The sequence below is a fragment of the Pezoporus wallicus genome, unplaced genomic scaffold, assembly GCF_028554395.1.
Source record: "Pezoporus wallicus isolate ANWC-B61680 ecotype Strahan unplaced genomic scaffold, APGP_CSIRO_Pwel_v1 contig_3710, whole genome shotgun sequence".
Lineage (NCBI taxonomy): Eukaryota > Metazoa > Chordata > Aves > Psittaciformes > Psittacidae > Pezoporus > Pezoporus wallicus.
In genome coordinates, this window is record NW_026640315.1 from 4,080,927 (window position 1) to 4,106,355 (window position 25,429).

Consider the following 25,429-nt stretch of genomic DNA (forward strand, 5'->3'; position numbering starts at 1 on the left):
AGATCCCTATGGACACCCCCTGGAGATGAAGGTGAGGTTTTTTTTCCATTTCTAGTCTTCTCAGACAAGCTAAAATAAAGCCCATGGGTAATTCTCTCTCCATCGCCAAGCTGCTCCATGTCTGCTGCAGAAGATCTCCAATGTAAATTCAGCTTTCTTAACATCTGCAAATGACCCAAAGCACTGAACATAGGATCAGAAATGAACATTTCACCTGCTGCCCAGGGGAAACATCCCAGCAGTTAATGCTCTACAGCAGATCTGCCACGTGAAGCACGAGGTGTTTAAATCAGATTATAGAGGCTTGTAAAGGGCAGACACCCCTGGGCTCTAATCACAAACCCACACTTGTGGAAAGGAAATGCTTCTCCAGCCCCTGACAGAGTCTGGCTAATCGATGTGTGAATTTGTCCATCAAGACAGTAAGGGACTATCTGCGGGGAGAATGGAGAGAGCACCAGCAGAGCTGTGCAAAGTCCCTGCTGATTTTTGGCTCCACAAGTTAGTTCTGGCCTTTCTACACCCAGATAATCATAGAATCCCAGCCTGGTTTGTGTTGGAAGGGACCTTAAAGCTCATCCAGCTCCAACCCCTGCCACAGGCAGGGACACCTTCCATTAGAGCAGCTTGCTCAAAGCCCCTGTGTCCAACCTGGCCTTGAACACTGCCAGGGATGGGGCAGCCACAGCTTCTCTGGGCACCCTGTGGCAGCTGAATTTTGTCCCTCTGCTCTCCTGGTGAAGCCCCTGTGAGCTGTGCTCACTCAGAATTCTTATCAGTTTCTCTTGTAGGAAGCACTGCAGAGGGAATCCCCTCCTGTCTGTAAAGATCACATTTCCTACGTGGTTGCCCCTTTTTCACACACCAGAAGTTGAATCATGCAACACAAAAGGCGCGTGGTGAGTAAACTACCTTTCTATCTAAGGAAACTGGGGACAACCCTGAGGGGAAGGAAGGAGTAGCGTAAGTGAAGCAATGAGAATGGTACTGCAAGCATGGTGAGCAGGGGCTGCATTTCCGTATGCAGTTCCTTCCAGGAAGATTTCAAAGCAGTTAGGTAAACTGCCATATATATATTAACTATATATAACTATATATAACATAACTATAATAAACTATATATATATATAGTGCAAAGTGTGGCACAGAGAGAGACATGACTGAATCCCAGGTCCCTCAGCAAGGCAGTTAAAGCAGTAACTCCAGAGCCCACTGTCATGTCTGGTAGGGCACAAGCACTCAAAGTAAGAACCTTCCTTAGCAGCCCCACGGGAAGAGCTGTGAGTAGCAATGGGCAGCATTTGCTTCCCGTCACTCCTGGACTTTCCAGGGACAGGAAAGCCAAGGGAAGAAGTGGCAAAGAGGAAGGAAGAAAGCAAAACAGAGAGAGACCTTATGCACCCTGCCTTAGAGATGAAGCCTGGCTGCTGGGGCAGAGGATGCAGCTGGGTAACACCTGAGCCAGGACGGAGCAATTCAGCTTCCCCTGCTGAGCTGGAGGACGCTGAGCCCACGGCAGTGTCCTCTCCAGGGAACAGAATCATCCTCAGTGCAGGAACAACCCTTGAACAGGGGAAGCTTAGATTGGATGTAAGGAGGAAGTTCTTTACTGTAAGGGTGGTGAGGCACGGGAATGGGTTGCCCAAGGAAGTTGTGAATGCTCCATCCCAAGGCCAAGTAGGATGAAGTATTGGCTGACATGGTTTAGTGGGAGGTGTCCCTGCCCATGGCAGGGGGTGGAACTGGATGATCTTAAGGTCCTTGCCAACCATTCTGTGATTCTATGATTCCCGATCTGTAGCACGCAGGGGAGAGGAAGCCAGTGACTACCGAACCCTTGGGTGATGTGGGCAGCTGGATACGTGACATGACCATCATGTGCTGACAGGGACAGCAGGAAGCAGACTGCAACATGATGTTTGCACAGGGCAGCTGGAGGGAGAGACCAAAGGGAGGTGTTAGCAGAGACACCAGGCAGCGAAAGGAGCGGAAAGAGAAGGGAAAAGGACAAAACCAGCAGGAGACCAAGGAGAGATGGAAGCCTCCTTGGAAGGCAGCACAGGTAGCCCTAAGAGACACCTGTCTCTATTATTAAGGACTTGAAAATACTGTCTTTGCTTCATTTAACTTGGATAGGAAACTGCACTGTGCCTCACCCTGTACACAGCCCCCATCCAAGGCCCAGACCCGCTGTTTGTCCAGCCTGCAGCCCTGCACAGCTCGGAGCAGCAAAGAGGAAGTCCGTGCCGAGCGGCTCAACGCGTTCCTAACCAAACTGCTCGCACCGGGAACAGAAAACTGCTTAGCTGGCAAGCTCCATCCTGCCCCCCACGACCGACGGCTCCCCTTCCCCGCGGCTTCCCGCCTGTCAGCACCCCTACAGAGCACAGGACCCACCATAACGGGGTCAGTTTCCCCTCAGTGACCGCACATTAAGCACTGGCTGCAGACGTTAAAGAGACCCCGACACCGACCGCGGCCGGAACGGCCACAACCACCTCCCGCTCCCGCCATTTCCTCAGTGGGCGGGGCCTGCGCAAGGGCGGGAACGCGGCGCTGTCACGCATGCGCGGGGCGGCGGAGCGGGCGCTGCCCTCGCTGGCAGTGCTCGCTAAGATGGCGGACTTCCTGCCGTCGCGCTCCGTGCTGTCGGGCTGCTTTCCCGGCTGCCTGCTCACCAGCGGCGAGGCCGAGCAGCAGCGCAAGTCCAAGGAGATCGACAAGTGCCTCAACCGCGAGAAGACCTACGTGAAGCGCCTCGTCAAGATCCTGCTGCTGGGAGCGGGTGAGAGCGGCAAGTCTACTTTCCTCAAGCAGATGAGGATCATCCATGGGCAGGACTGGGACCGGGCTGCCCGGGAGGAGTTCCGAGCCACCATCTACAGCAACGTGATTAAAGGTGGGTGAGAGGCGAAGGGGCAGCCCCGGGAAGCTCCAGGCCCGGCCGGGGTTTGGGGGGGGCGGCCTCGTCTCCCTCAGCCCGGTGGGTCGCTGCCTCCTCCCGCTCGGTCGGTGGTTTCGTTTCGGCCTTTCCCTCATGGAGGAGGAGCGGCCCCGCGCTGCCGGTGGCACCGTTTGGGGGGCAGCCGCCCTCCGCGGGTTGTCACCCGGCCCTGGTGTAGGGGGGGGGAGAGGCGGCGGCCCGGGTGCGGCCCCCAGGCGGGAGCAGCGGTTTGAGCCCGGGAGGTCCCAAGCGGTGCCATTTCCTGGTAACGCGATCGCGGTGATGAGCGGTAATGGATGGGGGCGAGATGCACCTGAAAGTGCCGGAGGATGGGACGCGTCCTGCGCTCCAGGAGGAAGCGTTTCGCTGCAGTGGAAGAAAGCTGCCATCCTGTTGGAAACCACGATTAAACCTGCACCAAGGGTCATAAATGCATCGCTGAAACCTCCATGCATGGTTTAGGAGCGGGCTCTTCATTTCACTGCTGTCATCCGTATTGAGTCGGCGACATTTACCTTATTATTCTCGTCGAAATCGCTCATCAGTTTATCAGTTTGGACTGTGTAATAGTTGGGCAAAGTTTCAACTAAGTTTCTTGAAACAGCAAAGCAATGTCAGATCCTCAGCCCTGCTCGTGAAGGGGGCTGAGATCCAGTGATTCTTAAAGACGGTTGGTTTACAAAGCTGGTTGCAGACCAAGCCTGGGGAAGCTATAAATAGCAAGGCAGTAGGAATCACGAGCAACCTGTGTTGACCAGGTTACAGATTGTTAGCAAAATAAGGTGCTTCCTACTCTGTGGAAGTATACACTTAGGAACTACAGCTCTCTTTTGAAGGCTGCTTTCCTGCAGTCACTGCGTTTGACAGATGGAAAAGTCATGTCAAGGAAAAGAAGCTTGGAAAAACACTTTGGTATTAAACAAGTGTGTTGTTATACAGTCACTTGTTACTGCACCTTAATTTCCTTACACTCTCCCCATGCCTCTACAGTTGCTTATTCTTTATGGTATTTTCTTTTTTAAAGTCCTTTATAAGAGAAGTTTAAAATACTGTGTTTCTCATAGGGAATATCTGCCAAAACAGCAACAAAACAAGTGCAGGGAAGTCTTTCAATGATACAACTCCTTTTGCATGTAAGCAGGAAAAAAATCTTTTAGAGAGTTCAATGATTTAGTAAATATTGTGTTCATATCTCTGTAAATATTAAAGGCAGCGATAACCGTCTACAGGTTGAGATAACTAGATACCATGCTTATAAGAATACAGAGATTAGGGAACCTTGAAATACACAGTCAGATGGGTTGACATATTCTGAAATAAGCTTTTAAATATACTTTGAGTTGTTTCGTGCCAGGCAGAAGTGTTTGGTAGCACAGACTGGGGGCTTAGTAATTAAAACCAGCACTTTCTCAAGGGTTAAACTTGTGCTGTGGGTATTATACTGTTGGCTATGGCCCTGTTTTTCGGATAGTAAGTATCTGAGGTTTGATATTACCTGAAAGCATAGTGCTTGGAGTCAGTTGTTCAGAAACTTCGTGATTTCCTCCTGGGTGGAGAGTCCCACTGAGCTTTGACTGTACAGAGTAAGGGCATTGTCTGAATCTCTGCAGGTTTGTAGGCTACTGAAACAGTAGATGCTGAGAAACTAATTGCAACGCTCTTTCATCCTATTAAAGGTGTGAGAGTCCTTGTGGATGCCAGAGAGAAACTTCATATCCCCTGGGGTGATCCTGCGAACCAGAGTAACGGAGACACGATGATGGCGTTTGACACCCGCTCGGTTTCAGTGGTGCAGGGCATGGTGGAGACAGCAGTGTTCCTGCAGTACCTGCCAGCCATCCGAGCCCTATGGGCTGACAGCGGCATCCAGCACGCATACGACCGGCGCAGGGAGTTCCAGCTGGTAAGTTCAGTGTTTGTATTTGGAATTGAGTGTGTACGATTCTTGTGAGTGAATACAACACAGCTCAAGTGGCCTCCTCATGGATCTAAAGCCTTTTGGAATAGTACACTGTTATGCTGCAGTATTGCAAACAGATGCATTTAGTTCCTTCCCTACCCTTTTTTTACAGAACAAGAATAAAGAGCTTCTGACATAATTGTCCTCATTTCGTATGTGAGAAAGCAGAGGTCTGGAGGGCTTTTATGTTCTGTAACAAAGCTTGTATGTCTGTAGTGTTTTTACTGTACGATTGTTTCCTTTGTGAACTAGTGCATCGACTTAAAAAACAACACAAAACATGGTTTGCAGTGAAGGAAGACTTAAGAGTAATGTGATTTTTAAGAAAAGATATGCATGGGTTAATGAGAAGAATTTAAAAACCACTCCCTTCTCTATTCCAGTTTGAGCAATCTAGCAAACATTCCCTCCATATACTTCCTGTTTAATTTTGAATGTCTGTGTTCATGCTCATGTAATGAAATTTTTGTTAAATTCAGGTTCTCAACTGAAGATGGGATATAGCGGTTAATAGTGGGGTTGAGATGGAGTATGCAGCTCTATAGTGGTGGTGGAAAGGAAGGAGAAACATGTCTCAATTTTGAGCTGGAGCTTTAACTCCCTGTGACAGCTGAAGTCCCTTTGCTCCATTTCCAGGCAAATGCTGCAAAAGGAAGTGAAGAATTTGAGTTAAATTTGCTGTTTGTTAATTCACAGACTTGTGTAGTAAATGCCAGTGGCACAGGGGTTTGTAGGGGTGGAGAACCTTAAAATAGATCAAATTTGTTCTAGTAGGTCTCTTGAATCTAAGTGGCTTTTGTGTTTTTTATGTCTTAAAAATAACCTTTGTGTTAGCGTGAATCTGAACAATAGCTGGTGATGTCTCCTGTTGAGCTATTATGAATGGTTGTGTAAATATGTATTGCTCTGATCATGGAACATCTTGTAGAGATTGAAGGATGGGCAGGTGCCTGTCACCTGCCCCGTGAGCTCAGCTATGTAATGTGTTTCTAAGGAGACCTGTTGCTCCTTGCGTTTCACCTTCAAGGTGATCATAAAAAGGTGATTGCTCTGCTGCTGGTGCAAATGTGACTTAGTGACACAGTTGCTGTGCTGGAGTGATCTGGTTTAAAAGCTGTTAAATAAACTTGCCTCTACTAAGCATGGCTGGTGACTGCAGGGGAAGCAGTGAAGGGACCTATTGCCATTCCATCGTCCTGAGTCTGAGAAGAAGGTTCTTTCCATAACTGAAGCTTGTGTAGAGTTTCACTTTGAGTAGGATTTGAAGAATGTGTTGTGCTTCAGGCAGAAAAAGAACCCTATTGCTTTCTTTTGGAAATCCCTAAATCTGCATAATGTCCTGGATCGTGTATGGATCTTGTTATGTTTTAGGCAGGACTCCAGAGTATTTTTTTAAGTGCTCTAAATAGTTGACAACTATCCTAATGCTAATTTTGAAAGTAAGGTAACTGCTTTATTTATACTTATATTGCACTATTCCCTAAATCCTTTAAAAATCTCGGCCTGAGATATTTATGCCAAGCTATAAACATGAAGAAAAGGAAGCAGCTGAATGATGTTGCTGTATTGAGTGCAGCAGCTTGAGCAGTGCTGGCCAAGCATGAAGTCTGGGGTTTTACCCCAGCTGAAGCTATGACAGAGCTCCGTGTGGGCAGCAGAAAGGTGGAAGACTCCTGGAAGCAGTATGGATTTTTGCCATACCTGCTGGCAGGCTTTGAAAAAGAGTGTTCAGAGAGTTTAGATATGTGATGTACTGTGGAAGGGAGACACAAATAGTGAAGGAGGGAGTGATGGGTGTACCTCCAAGTCAGGAGGCAGGACAGGGAGAAGTTGGAGGAGACACAGACAGTGCTCTTGGGTTGAGCGCTGACTCTTGAAGAAAGGATCCAGGACTGAAAGTTGTTAGCATTGCAGACAGGGAATAAAACTGTTTCTACTTCCAGTTCAACTGCTTAGGACAACAAATGTCATGAAAAGAGATAATGGCAAGATCTGTGCACGTTTGTGAGAAGTCATTGAGCTGTTCATGTTGTTTTCCTTCTCCATCATCTTTCATTTGTAATGCCAGAGATGATGCTAGGACCCTGAAGAAACAATGTGGTCTTTTTATAGTAGCATGAGAGGGGGAAAAGCAGAACTTGGTTATGTGCTAATGGAATTAGAAATCAGCATTTCCATGCCTTGTTTGCTGGAGTGTCCTTCCTCATTTTGTTAATGTAAGTGGTCATGAGGATAGTCAATATGATTTATTTTCCTTGGTATAAAAATAGGGGCCTTCTGGCCACTAACAGCAGTATTTATGAGAATTCATGAGGTCACTTATGTAGTGCTTTGAAACTAATTACAGCTTAGTGCATGTGTGCCACTTCAGTACTTCTCAGGTGGTTAATATTATAATCCCTCAAATTTTATTACAAACTGAAGTCATTCAGGTGACAGTTCCACTAACACAGTTAACTAAAGACTCTTTTGGCTCTGTAGCTTAGTCAGTTCCTGTAGCTTTATATCCTGGTCTACTTCAGGCTTTCTGTCCTTCATGCACTGAGCTTATTTCTGCTACAGCCTCTGGTCGATGTCTGTGGATTAGTTACAGAGTTAGTCTGAATCAGCCTGAAGCTCTCTGACTTTTAATGAACATTGCAGATTTCTCCTTGCCAGTTGATGTCCAGTTAAGATCTCCTGAAATTACTTGGATAAAATGCACTCAATTCTACAACATGCAAAGTGATTTAACAAGGTATTTCCTCGCCTTTGTATTTACGCTCGTGAGCTGTTCAGTTCTGTGGTTGGAAAGGTTTGCTGTTCTCACTGGGACTTGCTCTGAGATGCTGGCAGCTGAGGAGTGGCTGGTGCTGGTGCTGCCTATCTGGTAACACTGAGGAAAGCAATTCTGAGTAGAGTACGGTTGTACACTGCTGTACTGCCTCTCACTTCAGCAGGTGCTGTGAACTCACATTTGCTATGAGAGTTGTGCCCAGAGGAGCGTTCTGAAGTAGTCTCCAGGATTCTTCTCATTCTCTGACGGTGGAAAAGTGGGATGAGAGCTGAGTAGCTCAGCTGCACGATAAGCTTTGAACGTGTTAAAGGTTTGTTCTTGTTAAAAGAAAACTTTAGGGTGGGTTTGGATGTTTGCTACCAGCTATTGTTGATCTGCAGATAGTTACGTTTTGCCCTACTTGCAAATTACAGAGTGTTATTGTGTTGTTTTGTCCTTAATGCCATGAACCTGAAGTGCACAGAACTGCAGACATGGATGGTATGGCAGGATGTGCATTTACCTCTGGATCATGTTTACTTCTGTGATATGTCTGCAAGTGCTAGATCAGATTATAGAAGACAGGAAAAGGCGTGTTCAGCTCAAAGTTATGCTGCTAGTTTTGCTGCAGCTTCCCTGCAGCATTTTCCTGTTGCAGTATTTTAGAAGAGTGTTGTTCAGTTGAACTAACTTTTATCTTGTCCTGGTGGGGCTTTTCTGGGTTCTGTCTCTGCATATTGGTGGGGCTGTTGTACACACGAGAACATTATACTGGCTCTACTCGAAATGAGTCCCCAAACGGTCTCTGCAGAATGTTAGCAAAACTTACCATTCTTTCAGGTGTGTAGGCAGCACATCCTTGAAATGTGCTTGATTATAGTGATCATGGTGAGGCCAGTTGTGTTTGAAGCCAGACCAGGTTCCCAGATATGAGCTCGTTCTCAAGATGGATGCCCATCTCATGGTCAGTACTTCAGCATCTCTCTGAAGTCACAAGTGTGAACCTGGAAAAACAGCATCTGTCATTCATTAGAAGCATCTACAGTGTATTTGTGACACTGAATTTCAGAAGCTTTTCAACACCCTGTGCCTTCTGTAATGTTCTGATAACTCCTCCCAGTATTCATCCTCTGCAACCTCTCCACACCCTGAAGTTGGGGGGTGGCGATGTCTTTCTCCTTCCCCTGATCCCCTCTTGGATCTGGGATTGGGTTGCTCCCATCTCTTTCTGGGTGAAGTGTGGAGGTGGTGCTTCTGTAAACATGTGGATTGGCTATTTGGGCACGTAATCATATAATTTAGAGTTAATTTAAGTATAATGTTATAATTACACTGAATATTGCTCAGAATTCTGTGGGGAAAACAAAGCTGCAGCTTTGTGTTGAAATACAAACTATTTTCCCCTCTTTCCCCGGATAATAGATCACCAAACATCACATCACAGGATGGTGTGTGTACAGTAAGCATGACTCCTTCAACCCTTGGAAAGGTTAGAGCCACTTTTGGTCTTCATCTGAAAAAGATTTATCAAAGATTCTATGGACAGAAAAGTGCTTTACAATTTTATACTTAAAAATGAGTCATTTAAATCTTCAGAAAAGACTCGGAGTTCTTGAGAGTTTTCCTGCCCCAGTGACAAGGTAATGCTGGTTTTGAGTTTGCCTTAATAAGGCTCTGCATGGGCTTAACACAAGAGTCCAACAATGAGGAGGCTTGAGTTTCCTTACTCAGGTTTGTGGCCAGAAACTGTTCCATGTGTGTACTGGTGCTTTGGTATTGGGAATTGACTGCAACACTGAGCTGAACAAGTGAACTTTTACACTGATTTAAGTGGCATTTCTTTATCATTTTCCAAATTGGGATTAGGATTTCTGCTTCAGTCTCTGCTACTTTAAAAATGCAGTTTCACAATACAGTGTGGGAGCAGAGCCACGTGTTCTTATACGTACTCTGTCTTGACAAGCTCTGTCGTGTTGATAATCACGTGCCTTAGTTCCCTAAACATTTGGTTGCAGAAGACTGAAAGGTGACCTACTTGCAAAAATTTGCATTCCTCAGCCTTGCTTAAATAAAGGTAGAATCCGTTGTGCCCTTCTGGATACACTGTGCATGCCAACAACCTGAACCCTTCAGAGGAAGGGACTTTCACGTGTCTTGAATGTGTGAGCCTCTTCTCAGTACATTCTTTTAAACACGTTAGATGAGCTTTTGCTGCTTCTGCTGCTTACAGAGTAACATGAGACCGTGGTACATTAGTTCAGAGCCCATTTCCTTGCTGGCTGCTAACCTGCAAGGTCTTACATGTTAGTACCTGTGGAGCTGTCTCATTACATTGCTTCACAGGATTTAAACATAGCAACGGCTGCGCCATTCTCTGTCCATTGAGAAATGACTTATTAATGTAAGCCCAATCTACACTACAAAGTGGCAGTATTCATAGCTGTCAGCAAACCTCTGTGCTGGCAAAACATGTGGTATGAATGCAGCCCTGATCTGCCATCTATATATTGTGCACCCGAGGCAAAGAATATGGAGCCATCTTTTTCATATGTAAATTTGGGATCCTTTAGGATTAAGGTGTGATGCCAGGGGCAGCGTTGTGCTGCTGCTCCCTAATTCGAGTTTACTCTAACTAGACTTCAGCCTTAGAGGCCAGTTAAGTCTGCTCTCACTGAGCATGTATAACACTCGGGTTGTATTTGGATGACTCTTTTGGCTGTATTTATGAGTTAATGCTGTATACTATTTATATGTTCTGAGTTCATGCTGTACCTCTCATGCAGAACTAGCGAAGTGGAAGGAAACTTCAGGTTGTGGTAGCTGGGGAAGTTGCTTCAGAAAATGTGGGAAAACATAAGTGCAGCTGACCTTACTACGTAAGAAAAGCAGTAAAGTAGTAGTGTTTCACACAGAAGGCAAGATAATCTCTATGACAGCATTTTGGCTACTGGCACTTGTTTTTTTTGAAGTTATCTAAATTTACTACAAATCAGTTGAGAAGCTCTGAAGGTGCAGAGCCTGTCCTGTGCGCAACAGCGAGCTGGATCACGGTGCTGATGGAGTCTAGCTCAGACCAAATGGTATCTTGTTCTGGAATATGAAGCCTTTCTTTATGTCTTAAAGTTAAATAAATAGGTCATAGAATACAATGTTAGTTAAATTGTCAGACTCAAACAATAAATGCATTTAATCCAGATGAAAATCTCTGAATAACCCTTCTACTCTACAGCCAAAGTAGTTTGAAGGGTCAAATTTAAATGGTGCATAAAGAAAATGTTGAAGATTAAGCCAGAAGCTAAAGAAGGTCCTAAATTGTTTTCAGTATCTTCCCCACTTGCATGTCTGCATTAATAAGAAACAGCAGGTAATGCACCTGGGAAAGTTGAGGAATTTTGATTATAAAACCCACTCTGAATTCTTTATCATCACACTAACTGACAACTTCAACTGTGTAAGAGGAGAGAAGTTTTGGACTATTATAAGCACTGAGCTGACTTTTACAGCACTTAATTCACTGCATTTTGTTGCACACTTCTCTGTCATGGTCATTCACACCTTCAATGTTTTCCCTGTACTCCACAGTCTCCTCAGTTAAAATAAGTGGAATATTGGGCTCCTTTTCTGTGACTTAACCAAGGAACTTAAAAGACCCTTAAATTCTTTTTATAGATGAGAGATACAGACATGTGTCATCACCCATGAGCTTGCTGGGCACATGATGGTATTTGGTCACCCACTGGTGACCAAGTAAAGAGGATGCAGAATTTCCAGGAGAGGAAACACAGTGCACTAATGCCTTCTGTAATTCAAAAGATCTACACAGAATAGGGTGTAAAAAAACAAAACAAAACACAAAACCAAAAAAACCTTGGTGTAGGGTGATCTCCTGGAATTTTACATGTGGATGGTATTGGGGCCTTGAACTGTCTTCACTGCTCAAGTGCTTTAGGCACAGCTTTTACTGATCTTTAAATACATTGACATTCATTTAAGGATGGATCTTTCACAAGACCTAGTAAATTACCACTGAATCTTGTCAGATAGCTGGTAACAAGAGCTCGTGTATTTGTATGTCATCATTTGCAAACAGAAATACCAGAATGTAATCGAAATGGATGCTATAATAGAGGCAGAGGAAGGAACTAAAAGCATTTGGTCATCTGGGTTTCTCCTGAGGCTGAAATACGAACCAAATGTACTTTAAAACTGAGCCCGAGGGATACTTCAGTGCCTGCCCTGGTGTCTAGTTCAGGGTTGTGCTTTTCAAAGGTTGTGATTTAGTTTACAGTTTATGTAATGGGCTTTTCAATGAACCTTAAAGTTCAATGTGACCACTTTTAGTGCTGATATCTTTCCACAGGCTGAATATTTGTCATGTTTTGAGGAGCCTTTGCTGATCTCATACAACTTGGAAGCAAGTGAAGCTCCAGATAATGGATGGCAGATTTGCAGACTCACTACTGCTTCAGTGTTAGGTTAAATGCAGTTTGAGTTGCAAACACATGAAGTCATGGAGCCAGTGGGTCAGTGCACTGAAAGAAGAGCAAATGTTTACGGTCTGGTTCCAGTCTGCTTTGTGTGTAAAACATTTGAAGTTTAGCTAGATGCTTCCCAGAGTGTAAATAGTAATTGGGAGGTGGCTGTTTCTTCTGGGTCAGTGCATGTTTTCATACAGCTTCTAGATCTGTCTGTGTGCTGTGACTTGGGAGGTTTGGTTCATCAATGAAATCTGACAATCTTTTGTTAAGTATCAGTGTCTTTCCTAAAGTCACCTTTCTGGAAGGCGAGTTTGGGTTGTAGATACTTCCTGAAGGAGACAGTAAAAAGAACTTTGAAGGAAGAAAGTTCACCTGATCCTGTGGAAAGTGTATCTTAATTTGCTTTCATGGATTAATTTATGTTCAGGTTCTTGCCAACAGAAGCATCTTCATTAGACATTCTGGTTCCTCATGGGTTGTGTCCCATTTACTACATTTCTTAATCTGGCTCTGATCTCTAGAAGGGGCTGCAGTAGATTTGAGTTTTCTTCCTGTTTGGGAGCTTTGGTGATCCTAAGAAAAATGACACTCCAGGGAAATGCTGGATACTCCTCAGGCTTTCAGTTCTTGGAAGGAGTCTCTTTGGGGTGTACTCTTGAGCTGTCCACATAGAATATTGCTTCATACAACTCAGAGGGTTTCTTAAAACTCTCAGCTGTTTATAGAATATGGCACAGCCTGGTTTCCAAGTAGTCTTTCAGAAATAGAGGTATGATAATAGTTTCTTGCATGGAAGAAATTGTAGTTCTGCAGTCTTTAATAGAACACCGTTTTGTGCCTCAAAGCTGTAGTGAATGTTTGTATCTTTAAGCAGTTTTTGTTAAGAATCTGGCAGTTGTATCCCTTCAGGAGAGGGGAGGGATTCCTAGCTGAGAAAAACGAAATTGGATTTCTTCCCTCTTAGGCAAGTAATTCAAAACTGGAGCAGTTTGCTCTGTGGCACACCAGTACGTGGATTAAGTTCTTAGTGCCTGATCATGTCTTCATTTGGTTAAGGGGGATAGCACGTTATGTCTGAAACCATGGAAATGTTCCGCTGATTGGAGAAAATTGGGTCTGAACTGTGACTGAGGCCCTTTGAAGGGTAATGCAAACCTGCAGTCAGTGCAGGAAGGAGAAACAGGATGCTGGAGCTGATCTGGAGTATTGAGATCCAGACTGGCTTGAGCTGTGTGCCTTTGCCCCCTCATTCACTGGCAGCCGCAGTGGATGCTGCCAGGCAGTTGTGCTGCAGGAGCTCAGGTTGGTGTGCTCCAGCTTCCTCAGTTTGTTATCCACATTGGAGAATTGAGGATTAATTGGATTACATGGTAAATAGGGGATAATAGATTAAAGGGATATTATTGGGTTAAACCCCTTCTTAAAACCCTTCACCTTTCTTTGTTAATGCCATTATGCAAGATAAAAATGTCAGTCATGAAATAATGTGACTCCTCCATTTCATGGTGCTTTTGTAGCTTCATGCTGTTGAGCACTTTCCACCCAATGCGATCCAGCTGTTCTCAGTACAAATTCTGCTCTGCTACCAAGAAGCTTTACAAAAGATTACTTCTGTGAGTCAGGACTTCAATGTTTCCTTGGTTTAGGACAGATATTCAGGGTGTGTGACCAAACACAAGACAGGTTTCACTTCTGCACTGCGTGATGTTGTTCTTATTGCTGTGAAAACAGTTGAATACAACTGGAGCTGCACACAGGAAGTGCTGAAAAGAGGAAATGAGTTGGTGCTCTCAGAGGTGGGATGAGATGTGATGCATTTGTGACGTGTATTGGTGGAGAACAGGATTATTTTGTCCTCCTGTGGAAGCAGGTGTAACCTGTAACTGAAACTGTCCAGTCTTATAAAGAAGCAGCAATTAATCTCCGCATAGAGTGGTTTGGGTTGGAGGGACCTTAAAACACATCCAGTTCAGCCCTTGCCATGGGCAGGGACACCTTCCACTGGAGCAGGTTGTTCCAAGCCTTGTCCAGCCTGGCCTTGAACACTGCCAGGGATGGGGCAGCCACAGCTTCTCTGGGCACCCTGTGCCAGTGCCTCAGCACCCTCACAGGGAAGAACAACTTCTTAATGTCTAATCTAAATTTACCATCTTTCAGTTTAAAGCCATTTCCCCTTGTCCTGTCCCTACAGGTGCTTCTCTAAAGCCCCTCTCCAGATTTCTTGTAGCCCCTTTAGGCACTGGGAGCTGCTCTAAGGTCTCTCTGGACGATTCTCTTCTCCAGCTGAACAACCTTTGAAAATGGGCAGGTCAAATCTAAATGATGTTTGAGATGGTTGAGCTGGAGAGAAAGAAGCTCAGAGATCCTGAAATACCTGATCTGGATGTACACTACCTATGCTTAAGCCCTTTCAAGGCTGGTCTCTTAATGTTTCCACTGGCAGCAGTGCTGTTTTAAAGCACTTTGTGCCTTTGGATTAAGCTTCTAACAGGCAAAAGACACTATACATAATAAAGTGAGTTCCACAAGGATTATTAGGGTGCTGTAAGATGCAGACGTTTAAGGCTTTGATTATTCCTCCATTATATTTCTTCCTTCAAGCAGCTTTTCCCATGTTATGGGTGGTTGGTTTGTGTGTCAGTTTAGGCATGTACCTGGCAACCTAAGAACATTGTAGTTACCTCCTCTTCTAAACTAGGCTTTTGAAAAAGCTTTTTTGCCATTGTTTTTTGTGTGCTTGTGGGTTTTTTTAATTAGATAAAATGAAAAAATCTATGTTTTAGCAGAAACTTGGATAGGGTCAGGAAGAGAAAAGGTTTGGTGGTTCCTGTAATTCTAATCTAGAGTTACTCAGTTGTATCTCCTGTTTTCTTTAAATATCTGATTTATCTTTTCAGATATTTAAGTCCTGTCCATTCAGTGTGAACTTGCAGCCAGATATAGATGGTTTGATAGACTGTTCATATCTATCTTTAGACCTTGTGATGACTGAATCTGTATTTGATGCTTTTTCACTTTTTTATTTTTTGAAGTGATTGCTGTTGGAAAGAATGTGCTGTGTTGCCCTGGAACAGCTAAAAGAGCCATTTGGCGATGCTGAGGTTTCAACAAATCATATTTAGATTGCTGACATGGTTTTCATGGAAACCAAATAAATTGGTGCCACTTCCTGGGTTTAAAAGATGTGTTCATCTGTTGTGTATTGTAATCGTCTCTTTTCCTCCTTTTCTTCCCCCATAATATTTTAGTGGTTGCTCTGCTTTAGGGACTAACTAGCAGCATTTCAGACAGTAATCTTTATCTTTGCCAAGTGGTGGTTATAAAAGATAACTGATAAGGGTTACTTCAGAGCACAGCTGCAACACACTGTTGTCTTGCAGGTAGATGTCCAGCATGTGCTGTAATCCCATCTTTGTAGAAAGTGTTCACAAAGCTCAAGATAATTCATTGTATAGGCATGAGCAAGACTAGTTGAGATGGATGCAGTGTTGTATGGGAAGCTGTTGTAATATCAGGTACCTTGATAAGAATAAGTGGTTTACAAGAAAACACAACTTGTGTGCTGAGGATGAAATGAGTTGGCTTTCCTCAGGAAGGATCATAAGACTGCAGGAGGCACACAGGCTGTTCTCAATCAAACCTTGCTGAAAATGGAACACTTGACAGTTATGAATAAAGTTATTTAACAGTCAACTTCCTGTGGTTTACATGCGTTTCTGAATACTCTATCTGAACAAAAAAGGGCATCTTCTGCACGCAAAGTGTGTGCTTAAAATCTTATGTTCTGATAGGATTCATATTAATACTGTATGAAAAAAGCAAAAGCTTAGTGACCTGACACTGGAAGAGCTTTGAAACTAATGTGTAGACCATTCATTCTGTTGTACTGGGGGTGTTCAAGAAGTTTCCTCTATTGCAGTGTATCAATACGCATGAGAGATGTGCTGAAGCTGGTGTTTGTCACTTCTGTTCACATCTTTGGGCCTATGCTTTAAGCTGAGCAGAAGGAGGTGGACAATGGACAAGGAAGGGTCGATGTTACAGTTCCTGCAGTGTAACAGGGCATTGGTAGCTTGCAACCACACTTCAGGAGCTGGCAGTTCACAACTGCTCAACTGTAAAAATGACTTCAAAGGGTTCACCTGCATTTGAAAAACCAAAGGTTCACTTGTGACTAATTTAAGACTTTCGCATCACTGTATTTCTTTAACTAAATGTTCCAGTTTCCGTCATATGTACCCACAGGATATGGGTGTGAAGTCAATGGAATGAATGGAGAACTACAGAACTTTCTGATGATGGCAGATCCTGTAGTTTCTCAGTCTCCTATTGATTTTGTCCTTTTTGTGGCTCCTTTGTGGCTTGACAGCAGCAGATTGACTGTTACAGCAGCCACATGGACGCGGTGAGCCACACTGGAGTTGGTGGGGCAGAATGGGGAAGCCCAGGTTTCTGTTTTCTAGTCATGTTGGGTAAACCAGAGGGTTTACAGTTTGTGTCAAGGGAAATTTTAGAAGACAACAACTGTCTGTTGGATACAGCATTTAAATATAGCAAGTAATTGATTTACAGAGTGAGATCTAGTTCTGAATCTAGTATCAAGCAAAAGTAGCCTAACACAGAAGCTGCCTTTGGAGCTGGTGTTGTGAATAGATCAGTCTCATACTTGGTTTTAACAGTTGCTGGCATTAAGGCTTTCATTGGTTGTTGTGTGGTGTTTTTTTCAGTGGGCTTCTGAACGCTGCATACAGCACACAGAGTCACCCCTTTGGAAAAGGATTGAAGTCTTGCTTGGTTGCTTTGTCATGCTGCCTTTTTGAAGCTTGTTTAAAATGGGTCAGAGCTGTTCAGTTCTGCAGGAGTGCACTCTGATAACCATCTGTTAGTTGTGATGGTTGGCTGCTCAAGAGTAGCTGTAGTTATCAGAGCTGAGCCTGCTGATCTGAAGATGTCCAGGCCAGATAGATAGAAAATCACCGGAGTCAAGACACTGGCTTGTAGCTGTATGATAGGGGAGGGCTGTCTGGAATGTGATGGAAGAACTGCTGATGGGCTTAGCACTGTTTTAAGTTCTTGATGCCATGCAAATTGATAAAAGCCAATGGCTGAACAACTTTTATCCTTAAATACTGAGTTGAGTCATGGTGACAGCACTTTCTTGGTGTGTCACATTAGTTGCCTGGATAGATTTTCATAAGGGAAGAACTGAGTGAGCTGCAGATGTGGAGGAGGGAAGCTGATATGTCACTGCTTTACTAACCGTATCCTGCTCATAACTGACTGCTTTTAAAGCTTAATCTCATGAGCTTCAGAATGGCCACCTTCATACTTGCCTGCCCTTGACTTCCATACCTGACAGCATGGAAACTAAGCAGTCCCCTTGGTGTGCTTCACTTTTCTGCTCATGTATGGCTCTAGAGCACTGCAATTGCTGCAGGACCATGTATTTTGCATTCATGTTTTCAGGAAATCCCCTCATTTGGGAAGCTGTTTCTGGGGGTGTTTTGTGACCTTTACAGGCCGTGGTTTACTCCTGCAACTGCTCAATCCATTGCAGTAGTAGGAAGCCCTGGGACTGAAAGGAGATGTAGTAACTCATGCATTCCAGTAGTGTGGAGTTAATGCTTCTTTAGGGAGTAGGCATTGCTGTAGGCAGTATAAAAAAGAGTTGTCTAAGATTAAAATATATCTCTGCATGTAGCCACACACATCCATACTTGCAGCCTCTGAGGCCCAGGTATTGTAGAACAAATACCTCCACTAAATGAGTCTGAAATCTGCCTGATTTTACATAGTCCTGAGGGGAGGGAGGGTTGGCAGCTCCTTCTAAGGACCTAAAAAAGAAATTAAGCCTGAGCCTAACTTTATTTTGTATTAATATTCAGCCGCAGACAGTGGTCTTAGTACTTGGAAGGCTTCAATTCTGATCCTGTTCCCCCTGCTTGGGAAGCTTTCATGGATTTGTGCATTAAGGTTGTGTATTTCTATTTTCTGTGGAATGGGAATGCTGTTCCTCATACGCTTCCCCTAGACGATTGAGGCTAGAATGGATTTTGGAGTGCTGAAAAAGATGTATGTGTAGAATACTGCTGTCACTGCAAGAGTTGCTGTTCTGTGCCACTGGCCTTGAAATGGTTGGTTAATGTTAGTGCTGCAGCTTGTCACCCAGAGAGAATCAGTAATGGTAAACTAAACAGAAGGTAAAATAAGGTAGTAGAAGTGTGCTGGACTCTTTCCCTGCAGGTGTGTCAAGCGCAAGGCATGTTTCAACCAGAGTCCTAGTCTTGCCTAATGAAAAGCTGATGTTCAAATTGCACACTGGAAGGTGAGGTGTCTGCTGCTGTTAGGTAACTTTAGGACCTGGAAAACCTGCAAAGGGTACGTGCCTTGTGTTGTGTATCTGCCAGAACCCTTTTTGGACTGTTATTTACCTTACCGTACTTCAGTGCTGCTTAGGTGACACAGTTTAATGTTGAGGTTTGATATTCTTCATAGATAAGTTCTATTTCAAGTGAAGGGAAGTGATTATCAGGGTGTAACTCTTGTCCCGATTCACACATCTGGCTTAGATGTAGTCACCTGGCCCTGGATGCTGCTTGAATTGCTCATCAAGAAAATTCTGTCAGTATTCTTGCTCTTCTATACCCAGAATGAAAACACAGATGGTTTCTTTTCTGTATTTAATATAAAGTAAATAAGTTACAGCTTGGTAACCAAGAGCTTTCAAAAGGAAGCGTGGCTCTGCTGCTGTGTTGATGCTGAGAATCCTATAAAGGTGCTACCTTCCTTTGCAATAGATTCAGTCAGTATGTTACCTGTTGGAAGTGAACTCTGGTTCAGCAGCATCCTTGTAAGAGGCTTTTCCTTCATCCCAGCACCCTGATGGAGTTTTGGAGAGTTGACTGTAGTTCAGGCTTACAGTAGAGAATCTTTAGTTCCATGTTACTGGAGGGATTAAACACTTCAGTTACTATTTGCAAGGAAAAGAATGGCTTGAATCCAGAACATAACCTGTATAGTAGATGTGATATCATGCAGTGTTGCAGTGTGGAGCTTTGTCCATTATTCCCAGAGGAAGGAGGTCTTGTCCAGCTTGGCCTTTAGTAAAATGCTTCATGAGTTGTGGTTTCTCATCCTCTATTCTGCTGGTCACTGGCAGTGCTCAGGGGATTTACCTGCATGAATCGGATCGTATGGCAATGCAGTTATAAATAAATCGTCTGCAGTCATTAATCCTGCACTGAATGCCTGTATGTGCAGACTCCTCAAAAGGTTGAAAGAATTGAACGCAGCTTTTCCTAATGAAGGTGTGGTTCCTTCATTGATGCTCCCTGTGGATAACGCTGTAGAATTTACTTAGCAATTCTAAACTGGAAAGAACTATTACAAATGTGCCTACCTATGCTTTTAAGCTCAAATATTAACTGACCTAGAAATAAAACATTACTTGTGTTCTTAGGAGAGCTGCTTGAGAGATAGTAGTGATTAAAGCTTAAAACACTGATGTCTGGATGTTGGTAAATGAACTGGACTTCACAATGTAAACTCTTGGGATCAAGTGTGCTGCTTATTTAACTAACTGTTTGCTTTGTTTTCAGGGGGAATCTGTAAAGTATTTCTTGGACAACTTGGATAAACTTGGAGAACAAGTAAGTCTTTTGAGTTTCTTTCAATCTTGGGTTTTAAGCAGTCTTTGTTATCTCTGGGGTTTAAACAGATGAAATGTTATTAGTGTCTACTCAAATAGCTTTAACTTTGACTGTTCCATTATCTCAGCAGTTCATCACCAACATGTCAAAACCAGAGGGCAATGCAAGGGCCAAGAGACTTTCTGGTAATAAAACTTCTGTAGAAATTAAACAAAACCTAAGTTACAAATGCTTGTCCAGTCAAAAGACTATTAATGTAACACTTCAACACTAAATGATATGCAGAAATGAGTGCTTTTGTTTGTACATATCCAGTTAGGAACACCCAGTTAAATTGGTGCATGGGTCAGTGGTACCATCCTGTAGCATCTGCTTCAAAATAAACACATTTGGAACAGAACCAGATCTGTTTTCTCTGGGGGGAAAAAGCTGAACCTTTTGGGTAGCACTCTTGGTTACTGCTTGAATAATGAAGTTGTCTGATGCTCATTAGTTGTGCATTGCAGAAATGGCATGTGGAAAAACTGCCTGTAAAATGGGATGCCAGCTTGAACTCCATGGGGAGGCAGTTTCTCCAAGGTCATTTCCAGCTGATGGCTAACAAATGCTGAAGGAATCCCAACCACTTCAATTGAATCCTGTTACATCAGGCTTAATTCTGTTTTTCTTTTTAATGGAGAAAAAGTTAATTTTAAATTTTTAACTGTCATTTTTTCTGATTAAAGCACTGGTGATTACCTTGCAGTATCCATGTGCTTCCCAGATACCTCACTTGAAAGCTCCAGCTCTTACTCCTCAAGTTTTGATTTGGTCTTGAGTTACACAGCAGTAGGAGAGCTGGACTCGCTTTAGTGAACTGCTCAACTTTCTGCTAATGGTGGATTTCTCATGAGTTTTGAACCCAGTGCCCCTTGAGTTTTGGTTTTTGGTTTGGTTTTTCTGCCCCTGCACATTTGGGTAAAGATTTTTGCATCTTCTTTTCAGCGTTCTTTATTTAGAACCTTTGGTCCATTCCTTGATTCAAGCCTGAAACTTGAAGTCACTGTGTTTTCTTTTCTATTTTTATATGCACACACACTTATTGTAGGTTTGGTGTTGCTGTGGGAATGCTGAGCTCTGAATTACAGCGTTTCCCGTTTAAAGCTAGCCCAAATGATGTTGAGATACTGGATCCTTCAAGAGGGATCCTTCAAGATCTGCTGTCATAGAAAATGTTGGGTCTGTGTGGACAGTTTTGTTATAGAGTGAAAGATTTGATGGGTTCTTCTGGTTTAATCTTACCTATATGCAAGATTTGTCTAATGATTATTGCCCCAAACTATATATTAATGTAAGTACTTTACTGTTCTTATCTGTTCTCTGACACAACTGAATTGCTTATAAACAGATAGACTTGCAATTCATGTGCCTCTTGGCCAACGGGAGCAGATAATAACAGTGAGTAGGGAAAAGAACTTTAATGTTCAGATTTAATCAGATCAGCAAAATACAAGGAGCTGGCTGGGATTAGCTGGATTCCTGCATGTTTGTTGTTGTTTCATCTGCCAGCGCAGACTATATGTATCCAAAATATAGAGACACATCACTTCCCATGTTGTGACTGCATCTTATTCGTGCTTTACATTCTAACTATGGAAACAGTGATGTGATAGTTAAGAGAACTACCTCATAACCAAAAGAAGGCCTTTAGAGGAAAAAAGAGTAGTGAATTTGAGGAAGAAAGCACATGTTCGGAGTCGGTATCAGTGGATCCTTGGGAAGAGCTGCACAGAAAATAAACCAAAAAACCCAATAACCCCCCAGAAACAACCAAACAAACCAAAAAAGGGTGAGGGTGAAGAATGGAATGGAATGGACCTTAAGATGTCAACAGTCAACATGAAAGACAGGGCAGAGTGTAGAAAAGGAATGTGCCCTTTAGGATGCTTGCAGGAAAAGTACTGACTGACAGTGGCAAAACACTGAAAGGACTTAGATAATACTCAGTTCTATCCAAGGAAAATACTCTCCTAATGCTGCAGTCTTTCAGTAGGGAGAATGGGATCTACAGTGAGAAAGGGGCTCATTCAGAATTGCTGTAATGTCAAGCTGCTGGTATCCCAAGGATCTGGGCATGAGGAAGAAAACATCATTATCATTACAAAAGACAAGTAAAATGCTGGAGCTTTCTTAGGAGTTGTTGTTTGGTCTCCTGTAGCCAGATGAAGGCTGTACACCCAGCACTTGGCTTCAGTGCACTCACTTGCAGGCTGGTGCATAAGAGCAGCCATTATCTGGTATAAAACATGGTAGGTCTTCTGTGCATGGAGAGCTTGAGAGCACTTGAAAGGATTTTATTTGTGGTTCCAAGTGTGGAAGGAATTTTAAATGAGTAATGATACTTGAGAGGGAATTTGTCAGGAATTTTAGGGATAAGCTGCTTGTTCTTGAAAGCTTTACTGGATAAACATTACAGGCCAACTCCCAGAAGAGTTTTCTTTGTGCTCTTGTTTCAGTACTGAAGGTATAGATGGCTTTGCCTTTCATATTAATTGATTTTATTTATTTACTTTAATAATCTCAGTCGCTCCTGAGCCTTCCTAAAACTCTCTGGTTTTGTTTTGAGAGCTTGAGACTAACTTCCTGAATAACAAAAGATGCTGCATTCCTGTCCGAAAGATGGAACCTGTGACATCCTCTTCCCTAGGTGTTAACAGTCACCTTAAAATCCCCTCACATGTGCTCAGTGACATCTGATACAGTCATTGCTCTGTTCTCTGATTGTTCTTCCTCTCTAACAGTTTTTTGGTAGAAAAGACCAAAGATAAATTTAACAAAGAGAAAAATCTCATTACCCTTTAATGCTGCTTCTTTTAATCGGGGCCCTTGACTGATTTGCAGGTGCCCATTGCTTGGTTTGGGAGGACCATGATGCTACTTTTGCAGTTCAGCTCTCCTGCGGATTGAGATGGTTCTGGCTGTGGATGTGTAATAGTATAGCTGTAATAGTACAGCAGCAGAATGTGCAGGGTGGGAGCCTGTGCTTCAGAGCTGCTCTGTAATTCCTGCCACGATAAAAATCAGTGCCTTAGTCATGGGCAGCTCCAGGAAAGAAACACAGGAGTTCAAACAACAGCAGTCTCTGTAGCTGGTTTCACTTTTGAGCTTACATCGTACAGCTAAGTGATCTCTGAATTTTTGGAACATTACGCTCCCTAAGTTTTAACATTACTTTCTTAAAGGCTGTGGATCAAACTTGCCCAGATGCCTTACACTTGGAATACCAGTATTTAAGCAGCCATGTAGTTCTGTGCTTGTTCCCCTGCCCCAGCTCACTAGTTCAGTTGGGCTTTGTGGACCCAGGTCTTACACATCCTTGTAAAAAGTCCAGGTCTGGCACTGTCAAAGGAAGATTGTAGATCACTCACTAAGAGGAGACTAAAATTCTGGAACTGAAGTCACACTCTGAAGTTGTGAGAAATGCTGGAAAGGGGTAAGGAAGAGTTTCCATAACAAGTGAACAACAAAGCTTTAAACTTCAGCGTCAGCCAGCTGCCTCTTAGAGATGTGCTCTTTAGACAGCAGAAAGCCTTGGACCATGTGCCAAAGTGTAACTCGGGGTGAAGAAATCCCCTATACAAGTCTTGAATTTCAGTCTGTCGAAAGCTGACTAATAAGAATTCCTCCTCCTGTTAACATCTGCATCTGTTGATAATGACCAGTCATGTAACACTGAAACAAGCAGTGAAAAACCTACTTATCCTGCCTGTTTAATTCTGGGGGAAAAGGTGAGCTCCTAGACTGTCCTACTGGCAAGAGGCTGCTCTCCTCAGCTGCTAGTTTCTTCTCCTATTCTACCAGTTGCATAGTATGTTTTGGGCTACGTTTTGAGCTCCCAGATGTGGCACATAGCTGATAGAAGTGCCTTTTTGGACCGATACGATGTGAAAGATCCATGGCAAGAGCAGAGAAAGTTGCTTAGGTTGTGCATTTCTGCCATAATTGCCTTAAAACCAACTTAGTGGAGTAGTTCTTTTTCCTGGAAGCAGTCATGCAGTATGCACGAGAACATGGGAGGAATGGAGCACCCACGCTTAGAATGGGATACTCCCCGTGGTTACAGATTGGAGAAACCTGCTTTAGACCCCGACTGCTGCATTGCAGTGTTGGCAGCCAGCGTGTTTCCCAGCTTTGTGGGAAGAGGATGACTGAAGCAGAAAGTAATCCAGAATGAGGGAAACTGGCATGAGGAACTGATGGTGCGGGTTGTTTATGGATCCTTGTCATGTGGCAAATGGAAAGCTTCAGTTCTCTGGGATCCATGTTTGATTAATATGGGGTGTGTTTCCTGCTTTGGATGCTAGATCTTTCCAAAATGCTTCAGTGTCAGCATATAAATACGCGTTCGTGTGTATGTTTATTCAAAACCTTGTGCTGTTCCTCTGCCAGCTTCTCTCTCAATGGCAACTCAGTTGTGATCACCACGCCTGCACCTTGTACCCTAATCAGCAAACTGTCCTTGATGTCTCTTTCAGGATTACCTTCCCTCACAGCAGGACATCCTGCTGGCCCGGAAACCTACAAAAGGGATTCACGAGTACGACTTTGAAATCAAAAACGTCCCTTTCAAAATGGTTGATGTAGGCGGCCAAAGGTCCGAACGGAAGCGGTGGTTCGAGTGCTTCGACAGTGTCACGTCCATACTCTTCCTCGTCTCCTCGAGTGAGTTTGACCAAGTGCTGATGGAGGATCGGCAAACGAATCGCCTGACGGAGTCCCTGAACATTTTTGAGACAATAGTCAATAACCGGGTGTTCAGCAACGTCTCCATCATCCTCTTCTTAAACAAGACGGACTTGCTTGAGGAAAAAGTAAAAAAAGTGAGCATCAAAGACTATTTCCCCGAGTATGAGGGGGATCCCCACTGCTTAACAGATGTCCAGAAATTCCTGGTGGATTGTTTTCGTACCAAACGCCGGGACCAGCAGCAGAAGCCCCTCTACCACCACTTCACCACTGCTATTAACACAGAAAACATCCGGCTAGTTTTCCGTGACGTTAAGGATACCATCCTTCACGACAACCTCAAGCAGCTTATGTTACAGTGATGTGCAAAAAGACAGTTTTATTTGAGTAACTTTTGTGTGTTGTTTTTGGTTTTTTTTAACTAGGAAGTTTACAGCAGGAGTAGAGAAATCCAGATCCTGTCAGACTTCTCGATATGTGGCTAAAAGCTGCTGCTGAACACATTATTGCCAATTTCTGCAGAAATTCAGGCTTAATCTCTTCCAGTGTAGCTTCAAGTTGACTCCAGTTGTAATTTTATAGCAGATCTATGTCTAAGTACCTGTAAAGTGATAAATCTGACCTTTTATGAACATGTATATTATTATCCTAGGAAAAAAATCATTCCACCTTCAGAATTCCAAGTCCAAAGCTCAGCAAAATTGTTGCAATTGTTAGACTGTGGCAGTAATTTAAGGGGGAAGAAACTCTTCACATCTAACTCTGTTATGAAGACTGTGATACCATAGCTGACTTATGATTTCTCAGGTCTATTGTTGGTTAGAAATCCCATAAATCCCTTGCTGGAATCATCTCTTTGAAGCTAGGATTCCCGGGTGTAACATCCTTCCTGTTTAAGTACTGGTCTTTGCATGGGGT

At 43.6% G+C, this 25,429-nt stretch overlaps 1 protein-coding gene across 1 annotated transcript; it reads left to right on the forward strand.

Annotated features, from left to right (window-relative positions):
* Positions 1-2,547: 2,547 nt before the first annotated feature.
* Positions 2,548-25,362, forward strand: GNA13 (G protein subunit alpha 13). Its single transcript, XM_057418516.1, has 4 exons — positions 2,548-2,899; positions 4,621-4,847; positions 19,736-19,786; positions 24,301-25,362. Exons 1-4 carry the CDS (start codon positions 2,566-2,568, stop codon positions 24,871-24,873), a joined length of 1,185 nt encoding a protein of 394 aa, XP_057274499.1. The 5' UTR covers positions 2,548-2,565; the 3' UTR covers positions 24,874-25,362.
* The last annotated feature ends 67 nt before the right edge of the window (positions 25,363-25,429 follow it).